The sequence below is a fragment of the Nerophis ophidion genome, linkage group LG01, assembly GCF_033978795.1.
Source record: "Nerophis ophidion isolate RoL-2023_Sa linkage group LG01, RoL_Noph_v1.0, whole genome shotgun sequence".
In the NCBI taxonomy this organism is placed as follows: Eukaryota; Metazoa; Chordata; class Actinopteri; order Syngnathiformes; family Syngnathidae; genus Nerophis; species Nerophis ophidion.
In genome coordinates, this window is record NC_084611.1 from 45,238,409 (window position 1) to 45,250,317 (window position 11,909).

At 41.3% G+C, this 11,909-nt stretch overlaps 1 protein-coding gene across 1 annotated transcript in view; it reads left to right on the forward strand.

The window, feature by feature from the left end:
- Positions 1-11,909, forward strand: part of fras1 (Fraser extracellular matrix complex subunit 1) — a 278,952-nt gene that overhangs the window by 196,852 nt on the left and 70,191 nt on the right. Inside the window, exons 29-33 of the mRNA XM_061904877.1 lie at positions 585-738; positions 3,666-3,838; positions 4,700-4,816; positions 4,943-5,057; positions 10,410-10,547. Of these exons, the coding sequence (XP_061760861.1) occupies positions 585-738; positions 3,666-3,838; positions 4,700-4,816; positions 4,943-5,057; positions 10,410-10,547 (697 nt within the window). The remainder of the gene's footprint in view (positions 1-584; positions 739-3,665; positions 3,839-4,699; positions 4,817-4,942; positions 5,058-10,409; positions 10,548-11,909) is intronic.

Sequence of the window (11,909 nt, forward strand, 5' to 3'; positions counted from 1 at the left end):
CAATAAAAGTACATGTGTCAGACAGGAAGTGCACTTGAAGAATTAAATAGATAAATAAATGTAGGTGTGTCAAACAGGAAGTGCACTTGAATAAGTAAATAAATAAATAAAAGTACATGTGTCAGACAGGAAGTGCACTTGAAGAAGTAAATAAATAAATAAATAAAAGTAAATGTGTCAGACAGGAAGTGCACTTGAAGAAGTAAATAAATAAATGTCCATATGTTAGACAGGAATTGCACTTGAAGAAGTAAATAAATAAATAAATGTACATGTGTCAGACAGGTAGTGCACTTGAAGAAGTAAATAAATAAATAAATGTAAATGGGTCAGACAGTAAGTGTACTTGAAGAAGTAAATAGATGAATACATGTCCATGTGTCCGACAGGAAGTGAACTTGAAGAAGGAAATAAATAAATAAATGTACATGTGTCAGACAGGAAGTGCACTTGAAGAAGTAAATAAATAAAAGTGCATATGTCAGACAGGAAGTGCACTTGCAAAAGTAAACAAATACAAGTTGTAGAAGTAGAAAGTAGAGGAAGTGACTTTCTGAATCCTTGATTGTGATTGGTTGTTGCAGGCGGGGCCTCACCTGCACTCTCCGCCTCACACCTGGGTGAAGGAGGGCGGGATGGTGCGCCTGAACAGGAAGTACCTGCGGGCCCACTTCTTGGGGGTCAGCGCTGACCACGTCCTTTACACCATCCTGGCCTCGCATGGACCACCCAGATATGGTACAACTCTTCTCTCGCTTCCCTACATCATCTGATACTACGTCACCTGATACTACATCACCTCATATTACTTCACCTGATACTACATCACCTGATACTACATCACCTCTAATTACTTCACCTGATACTACATCACCTGATACTACATCACCTCATATTACATCACCTGATACTACATTACCTGATACTGCATCACCTCATATTAGTTCACCTGATACTACATCACCTCATATTACATCACCTGATACTACATTACCTGATACTACATCACCTCATATTACTTCACCTGATACTACATCACCTGATACTACGTCACCTGATATTACTTCACCTGATACTACATCACCTGATACCACATCACCTCATATTACTTCACCTGATACTACATCACTTCATATCACTTCACCTGATACTACATCACCTGATACTATATCACCTGATGTTACATCACCTGATACTACGCCACCTGATACTACATCACTTCATATTATTTCACTTGACCCTACATCACCTGATACTACATCACCTGATATTACATCACCTGATACTACGTCACCTGATACCACATCACCTGATACTACACCACCTGATAATAGATCAGCTGTTGTTAAACCAGCTGATATGAGGGTGTGTACATAATGTACCTCACCTATGTTTCTTCACCATGGCGCCACAACAATGGTCCCTACTCAGGTGTAGTACACTTGTCCACCACTTGTGGCAGTAATGACAACATCTCACAAGTACTCAGGAGTATACACTATACAACAAATTGGTGGCAGTAATGACAACATCACACAAGTACTCAGGTGTAATACACTTTTCCACAACTGGTGGCAGTAATGATAACATCACACAAGTACTCAGGTGTAATACACTTTTCCACCACTTGTGGCAGTAATGCAAACATCAAAGCAACAGAAGAGGACGGCGTGGCGCGGTGAAAGAGAGGCTGTGTGCAACCCGAGGGTCCCTGGTTCAATCCCCACCTAGTACCAACCTCGTCATGTCCGTTGTGTCCTGAGCAAGACACTTCACCCTTGCTCCTGATGAGTGCTGGTTAGCGCCTTGCATGGCAGCTCCCTCCATCAGTGTGTGAATGTGTGTGTGATTGGGTAAATGTGGAAGTCGTGTCAAAGCGCTTTGAGTACCTTGAAGGTAGAAAAGCGCTATACAAGTGCAACACATTTATCATTTATCTGAGCTAAAGTCAAGGAGAAGTTTCTCAAGCACAGAAATAATGACTAAAGTGGTGAAACTGTGTTTTCATTTGCACTTTCATTTTATCCACAGTTTAGTTAAGAAACACATTTATTTTAGGTTATTTATTTTAGCACATGATTGTGTTTTATACGCTCATATAATATAATACACATTTCCACCACAACGAGTACTGTTGACTAATATGTTGGTAAATATGTTGAAAAATATGTTGATAAATCCTCTAAAACAGTTAAAACGTAGTACTGTTGACTATTATGTTGGTAAATACATTTAAATACGTTGATAAATCCCCTAAATTAGTTAAAATGTAGTACTGTTGACTAATACGATGGTAAGTACAATGATAAATCATCTAAATTAGTTTAATCATAGTACTGCTGACTAATACGTTAATAAGTATGTTTATAAATATGTTGATAAATCTCCAAAATCACCTAAAAATGTAGTACTGTTGACTAATAAGTTGATAGTTATGTTGATAAATACGTTGATAAATCTGCAAAATTAGCTAATAACGTAGTACTTTTGACTAATATGTTGCTAACATACAGTATCACATATTGTAATACACTTTTCCACCACATGTGGCAGTAATGACAACATCAAAGCAACAGAAGAAGTCTGAGCGAAAAGAAAGAAGTTTCTAAAGCGCAAAAAAGATGACTAAAGTGGTGATGCTGTGTTTTTGCTTGCACTTTCATTTTATCAACAGTTTGGTTAAGAAACATGTTTTTTATTGTTTTAGTGAATTCATTTTAGCCCAACATAATTATGGTAAATGTATTTTTGGTCAGTTATTCTCATGGACTATATTTTGTTATTTTGTCATCCGCCTGACCTAAGCCTAAGGTTTATTAATTATTCATTAAGATAATACATTCATTAAAATTCAATCGATTTAATTACAATTAAATAAAAACTTTTAAAAATTGTTATGATATGTAAATGATATTTGTGATCAACACATGCTTTTATATCAGAAAGTATCATTGAATACGATTCAATGATACTTTGCAGGGATGGCTCACGCACACCTCGTTAGATGGCACTCGTGTAAACTTCATGGTGTGGGTTGTTTTGTTTTTTGTTTTTTGCGCCCTAAAAAGTGTTTATACTGTAAGTATTGTACTCACTAAGCAGCAGCTGTGTGATTGCGACTCGCATCTTAGTGGAGGTGTTGAAGTGAGTATGTCAAGTTGCTAATGCTAACCATAAGCAAGTCAATGGCAAAGCCCATGTATGTTAGCATCAAGCTAGTGCCATTGTGGAAATGTGGAGCCTGCCTAGATCAGTGCTTGTCCTCGTATAATTAGTGTAATTAGTAGTCGTGCTATGTTGCGCCGTGTTTGGGACACGTCCCGAGTCGTGAGGCAAACAGATGGCGCTCACTTCTGGTGTCAGAGCTTTTCTGCCTGTCACTCACACGCAGCAGATGGAGCCCAGACCCACTGGCAAGACCTGTGTGGAAGCTTGTTGGCAAAGAGGAGTTTTTGTTTTCCGCAATATTCATGTCACTTTGTTGTGACTTCTGACTGGTGATTAGTGGTAATTATAATGCTGCTAATTACATGTGCACATAATTATTGATGTCTGTCTGAATTAGTGACACGCTAGTAAGAATGATCAGAATAAGTAATAATAATAATACTAATGGTGATTAGTGACACGGTGCTGGACTGAGCATGTGTGATCCATCCCCCCAGGTGAGGTGGTCCTGGTCTCCATGCCAGCTGACGGCCCCCCAGAAGGATGGAGTCCATCGGATGAGCGAGGCTACACCAGCACCACCTCCTTCACCCAGCAGGACGTGGAGGACGGCACCGTCTGGTACCGACATTTCGGCCACGGGACCACCAGTGACTCTTTCCAGTTCCAGGTCAGTCAATTGGACCCAAGTGTCAACATGTCCCTGTGTGGACCGAAGACCAGAACTCTGGTCTGCCACACTACTTCCTTCTCATCCCAGTCTCAGTCCTACTCCTACCCTCAAGACCACTACATATAGCCTTTTATTTATTTAAAAAAAAAGGCAATTTCAATAGAAATGGACTAACAGTTAGCACATTGGCCATTTCAATAATAAAAAATAAAAGCAAAATGAGCTAAAAAAAATTAAATAAAAAAAAGGTAACATGCTAACAGTACTATGCTAAAATGTTAACAATAGCATGCCTACAGTTAGCATCAGTGAACTACCAAACTATGCGACATTGAGGTGGATACCTTCTAAAATAAGTCAAAAAAGGCTAGCATGCATGCTAATGTTAACATGCTAAAATACTTCTAAAATGAGCTAAAAAAAATTGCCTACTAGCATTAAACATGCTAACAGCTAGCATTCGTTAAGTGACAAAATGTTTGCCGCTGAGGTGCATACCTGCTAAATTAGTTAAAAGAAACCTTGCATGCTAATGTTAGCATGCTAAAATACTAACCGTAGCATTGAAATGTCTCCATTTTAGAAGTATGCTAACTTTTCCTATGTCATCATGCTAATGTAAGAATGCTAATGCATCATACTAGCATTTTAGCAAGTTTTGTATGTTATAACCCCAAAAATCGTGGATTTTGATGCTTGGCGCCATCCTAGAAGTAGGCTAACTTTTTCTTTGTCATCATGCTAACATTAGAATGCTAATGCATTATTCTAGCATTTTAGCACGTTTTGACTGTTTAACTTTAAAAATTAGGGATTTTAATGCTTGAATATTTCCTTGCACGTGATTGATGTTGCCAGGTGTCCAGTGAGGCTCCTCCCATTGTGCAAACAAACACTCAGACTTTCACTGTCGGAGTTTTACCACAAAATCCTGAATTTCCTCAGCTGGACCCAGAATGTGGTCTTCAAGTGACGGTGAGAAAAATACACAGCAGCTTCTCAGTATTCTCATGGATAAATGCTTAGATGTTATGTTCTTGACTGGTGTTGTGTGTGTGTGTGTGTGTGTGTGTGTGTGTGTGTGTGTGTGTGTGTGTGTAGGCTGTAGAAGATGGTGTGACAGAGATAACATCCTCAGCTCTTTCCTTCATTGACTCTGGGACTTCCAGTGAGGATCTCATCTACAACATCACCAAACCTCTGCCAGCAGGACAAGGTCTCTCTCTCACACACACACACACACACACACACACACAATAACCACTCACACAAACACACACACACACATGAACCTATTGTGTCACACACAAGAGTGAGCAGTCACATTTCCTTGTTGCCAAGCAATCATTCTATAGAAAATACTTTAGAGCAGTCAATGTACAGCTTCTTCCCTCCCTATCTTCCTTCCTTCCTTCCTTCCTCCCTCCCTATCTTCCTTCCTTCCTTCCTCCCTCCCTCCCTATCTTCCTTCCTTCCTTCCTTCCTCCCTCCCTATCTTCCTTCCTTCCTTCCTCCCTCCCTATCTTCCTTCCTTCCTCCCACCCTATCTTCCTTCCTTCCTCCTTCCCTATCTTCCTTCCTTCCTTCCTTCCTCCCTCCCTATCTTCCTTCCTTCCTCCCTATCTTCCTTCCTCCCTCCCTATCTTCCTTCCTTCCTCCCTATCTTCCTTCCTTCCTTCTTCCCTATCTTCCTTCCTTCCTTCCTTACTCCCTATCTTCCTTCCTTCCTTCCTTCCTCCCTCCCTATCTTCCTTCCTTCCTTCCTCCCTCCCTCCCTATCTTCCTTCCTTCCTCCCTATCTTCTTTCCTCCCTCCCTATCTTCCTTCCTTCCTCCCTATCTTCCTTCCTTCCTTCCTTCCTCCCTCCCTATCTTCCTTCCTTCCTCCCTATCTTCTTTCCTCCCTCCCTATCATCTTTCCTTCCTCCCTATCTTCTTTCCTCCCTCCCTATCTTCCTTCCTTCCTCCCTATCTTCCTTCCTTCCTTCCTTCCTCCCTCCCTATCTTCCTTCCTTCCTCCCTATCTTCTTTCCTCCCTCCCTATCATCCTTCCTTCCTCCCTATCTTCTTTCCTCCCTCCCTATCTTCCTTCCTTCCTCCCTATCTTCTTTCCTCCCTCCCTATCTTCCTTCCTTCCTCCCTATCTTCCTTCCTTCCTTCATTCCTTCCTCCCTCCCTATCTTCCTTCCTTCCTTCCTTCACTTCCCCCCTCCCTATCTTCCTTCCTTCCTTCCTCCCTCCCTATCTTCCTTCCTTCCTTTCTTCCTTCCTCCCTCCCTATCTTCCTTCCTTCCTTCCTTCTTTCCTCCCTCCCTATCTTCCTTCCTTCCTTCCTTCCTCCCTATCTTCTTTCCTTCCTTCCTCCCTCCCTATCTTCCTTCCTTCCTCCCTATCTTCCTTCCTCCCTCCCTATATTCCTTCCTCCCTCCCTATCTTCCTTCCTCCCTCCCTATCTTCCTTCCTTCCTCCCTATCTTCCTTCCTTCCTTCCTCCCTATCTCCCTTCCTTCCTTCTTCCCTATCTTCCTTCCTTCCTTCCTCCCTCCCTATCTTCCTTCCTTCCTCCCTATCTTCCTCCCTCCCTCCCTATCTTCCTTCCTTCCTTCCTTCCTCCCTCCCTATCTTCCTTCCTTCCTTCCTCCCTCCCTATCTTCCTTCCTTCCTTCCTTCCTTCCTCCCTCCCTATCTTCCTTCCTTCTTCCCTATCTTCCTTCCTCCCTCCCCATCTTCATTCCTTCCTCCCTGTCTTCCTTCCTTCCTTCCTCCCTCCCTATCTTCCTTCCTTCTTCCCTATCTTCCTTCCTCCCTCCCTATCTTCCTTCCTTCCTTCCTTCCTCCCTCCCTATCTTCCTTCCTTCCTCCCTATCTTCTTTCCTCCCTCCCTATCTTCCTTCCTTCATCCCTATCTTCTTTCCTCCCTCCCTATCTTCCTTCCTTCCTCCCTATCTTCCTTCCTTCCTTCCTTCCTCCCTCCCTATCTTCCTTCCTTCCTTCCTTCCTTCCTCCTTCCCTATCTTCCCTCCTTCCTCCCTATCTTCCTTCCTCCCTCCCTATCTTCTTTCCTTCCTCCCTATCTTCCTTCCTTCTTAAATGGGCTTCCTGTCACAGCTTCGCCCTTCTTTCAGGGTGATGCCTGGGAGACAAGTGTGTCCCATGTATGGTTCCATAGTATGGTTCCACTATATGGTTCCATAGTATGTTTACATAGTGTGGTTCCACTATATGGTTCCACAGTATGGTTCCACATATAGTTCCATAGTATGGTTCAACAAATGGTTACATAGTATGGTTACACATATGGTTCCAAAATATGGTTTCACAAATTGTTACATCGTATGGTCCCATAGTATGGTTCCATAGTATGGTCCCATAATATGGTTCTGTAGTATGGTCACATAGTATGGTCACATAGTATGGTTCCACACAGGGTTCCATAGCCTGGTTCTATGATAAATGGCTGCATAGTATGGTTCTATGATATGGTTCCACAAATGGTTACATAGTATGGTTCCAGAGTATGGTTCAACAGTATGGTTTCACAAATGGTTGCATAGTATGGTTCCCTTGTATGGTTCCATAGTATGGTTCCACTCATGGTTCCAAAGTATGGTTCCACAATTGGTTAGAGTATGGTTCTACATATGGTGCCATAGTATGGTTCCTCATGTGGTTCCACAAATGGTTATAATATGGTTCGACAAATGGTTCCACAAATTGTTGCATAGTATGGTTCCACATATGGTTCCATAGTATGGTTCCATAGTATGGTTCCACAAATGGTTACATAGTATGTTTCCACATATGGTTCCACAAATTGTTGCATAGTATGGTTCCACATATGGTTCCATAGTATGGTTCCACAAATGGTTACATAGTATGTTTCCACATATGGTTCCACAAATTGTTGCATAGTATGGTTCCACTTATGGTTCCATAATATGGTTCCACAAATGGTTATAGTATGGTTCCACAAATGATTATAGTATGGTTCCACAGATGGTTCCATATCATGGTCCCATAGTATGGTTCCATAGTATGTTTCCACATATGGTTCCATAGTGTGGTCCCATAGAATGGTTATGTAGTATGGTCCCATATTATGGTCACATAGTATGGTTCCACAAAAGGTTCCATAGCCTGGTTCTTTGATATGGTTCAATAGTATGGTTCCACAAATGGTTACATAGTATTGTTCTATGATATGGTTCAATAGTATATTTCCACAAATGGTTACATAGTATGGTTCCACATATGGTTCCCTTGTATGGTTCCATAGTATGGTTCCACTTATGGTTCCATAATATGGTTACATACTATGGTTACACAATTGGTTATAGTATGTTTCTACAAATGGTTACATATTATGGTTCCACTTATGGTTCCATAGCATGGTTCCACATATGGTGCCATAGTATGGTTCCACATGTGGTTCCACAAATGGTTATAGTGTAGTTCCACAAAAGGTTATAGTATGGTTCCACAAATGGTTATAGTATGGTTCCGCAAATTGTTGCATAGTATGGTTCCACATATGGTTCCATGGTATGGTTCCATAGTATGGTTCCACAAATGGTTACATAGTATGGTTCCACATATGGTTCCATAGTATGGTTCCACAAATTGTTGCATAGTATGGTTCCATATATGGTGCCATAATATGGTTGCACAAATGGTTATAGTATGGTTCCACAAATTGTTGCATAGTATGGTTCCACATATGTTTCCATAGTATGATTCCACTTATGGTTCCATAGTATGGTTTCACAAATGGTGGACATAGTATGGTTCCACAAATTGTTGCATAGTATGGTTCCACATATGGTTCCATAATATGGTTCCACTTATGGTTCCAGAGTATGGTTCCACTTATGGTTCCATAGTATGGTTCCACGTATGGTGCCATAGTATGGTTCCACACGTGGTTCCACTTATGGTTCCCTAGTATTGTTCTACAAATGGTTATAGTATGGTTCCACAAATTGTTGCATAGTATGGCTCCACACATGGTTACATAGTATGGTTCCACACTTAGTTCGATAGTATGGCTCCACAAATGATTACATAATATGGTTCCACATATGGTTCATAGTATGGTTCAACAAATTGTTACATAGTATGGTTCCACATATGGCTCTATAGTATGGTTCCACATGTGGTTCCATAGTATGGTTCCACTTATGGTTCCATAGTATGGTTCCACAAATGGTTATAGTATGGTTCCACAAATTGTTGCATAGTATGGTTCCACATATGGTTACATAGTATGGTTCCACAAATGGTTACATAGTATGGTTCCACATAGGGTTCCATAGTATGGTTCCACAAGTTGTTGCATAGTATGGTTCCATATATGGTGCCATAGTATGGTTGCACAAATGGTTATAGCATGGTTCCACAAATTGTTGCATAGTATGGTTCCACATATGGTTCCATAGTATGATTCCACTTATGGTTCCATAGTATGGTTTCACAAATGGTGGACATAGTATGGTTCCACGTATGGTGCCATAGTATGGTTCCACATGTGGTTCCACTTATGGTTCCCTAGTATGGTTCTACAAATGGTTATAGTATGGTTCCACAAATTGTTGCATAGTATGGTTCCGCATATGGTTTCATAGTATGGTTCCACAAATGGTTACATAGTATGGTTCCACATAGGGTTCCATAGTATGGTTCCACAAGTTGTTGCATAGTATGGTTCCATATATGGTGCCATAGTATTGTTGCACAAATGGTTATAGCATGGTTCCACAAATTGTTGCATAGTATGGTTCCACACATGGTTCCATAGTATGATTCCACTTATGGTTCCATAGTATGGTTTCACAAATGGTGGGCATAGTATGGTTCCACGTATGGTGCCATAGTATGGTTCCACATGTGGTTCCACTTATGGTTCCCTAGTATGGTTCTACAAATGGTTATATTATGGTTCCACAAATTGTTGCATAGTATGGCTCCACATATGGTTCCATAGTATGGTTCTACACTTAGTTTGATAGTATGGTTCCACAAATGATTACATAATATGGTTCCACATATGGTTCATAGTATGGTTCCACAAATTGTTGAATAGTATGGTTCAACATATGGCTCCATAGTATGGTTTCACAAATTGTTGCATAGTATGGTTCCACTTATGGTTCTATAGTATGGTTCCACATGTGGTTCCATAGTATGGTTCCACATGTGGTTCCATAGTATGGTTCCACATGTGGTTCCACATGTGGTTCCATAATATGGTTCCATAGTATGGTTCCACAAATGGTTATAGTATGGTTCCACAAATGGTTATAGTATGGTTCCACAAATTGTTGCATAGTATGGTTCCACATATGGTTCTATAGAATGGTTCCACAAACGGTTACATAGTATGGTTCCACATATGGCTCCATAGTATGGTTCCACAAATGGTCCCATAGTATGGTTCCACACATGGTTCCAGAGTATGGTCCCATAGTATGGTTAAATAGTATGGTCCCATAGTATGGTTCCACACACGGTTCCATAGTATGGTATTTAGATGGTGAAGAAGGTCCATGTTCTAGAAGGTTGTCCACCTTGCAGGAACCATCGAGCACCGAGAGCGAGCACACGTGTCAGTGCAACATTTCAGTCAGGCAGACGTTGACCAGCACAAGATCCTCTACAGACCTCCTCGCGCTCCTGCACACCTGCAGGAACTCTACCACTACTCCTTCATAGGTGACACCAGCACACCACTCAACAGCACCACAACATCACTCAACACCATCACATCATCATCATTCAACACCATCACATTATCATCACTCAACACCATCACATCATCATCATTCAACACCATCACATTATCATCACTCAACACCATCACATCATCATCACTCAACACCATCACATCGGCACTCAACAGCATCACATCATCATCATTCAACACCATCACATTATCATCACTCAACACCATCACATCATCATCACTCAACACCATCACATCATCATCATTCAACACCATCACATTATCATCACTCAACACCATCACATCATCATCACTCAACACCATCACATCGGCACTCAACACCATCACATCATCATCATTCAACACCATCACATCATCATCATTCAACACCATCACATTATCATCACTCAACATCATCACTCAACACCATCACATCATCACTCAACACCATCACAACATCACTCAACACCATCACATCATCATCATTCAACACCATCACATTATCATCACTCAACACCATCACATCATCATCACTCAACACCATCACATCGGCACTCAACACCATCACACCACTCAACACCATTACATCATCATCATTCAACACCATCACATTATCATCACTCAACACCATCACATCATCATCACTCAACACCATCACATCATCACTCAACACCATCACAACATCACTCAACACCATCACATTATCATCACTCAACCCCATCACATCATCATCACTCAACACCATCACATCGGCACTCAACACCATCACACCACTCAACACCATCACATCATCATCATTCAACACCATCACATTATCATCACTCAACACCATCACATCATCATCACTCAACACCATCACATCATCATCACTCAACACCATCACATCATCACTCAACACCATCAGACCACTCAACACCATCACATCATCACCACTCAACATCATCACATCATCACTCAACACCATCACATCATCACTCAACACCACCACATCATCACTCAACACCATCACATCATCACTCAACACCATCACATCATCATCACTCAACACCATCACATCATCATCACTCAACACCATCACATCATCACTCAACACCATCACATCATCACTCAACACCATCACATCATCATCACTCCACATCATCACTCAACACCATCACATCATCACTCAACACCATCACACCATTCAACACCATCACATCATCACTCAACAGCATCACATCATCACTCAACACCATCACATCATCACTCAACACCATCACAGCATCACTCAACACCATCACACCACTCAACACCATCACATCATCACTCAACACCATCACATCATCACTCAACACCATCACATCATCACTCAA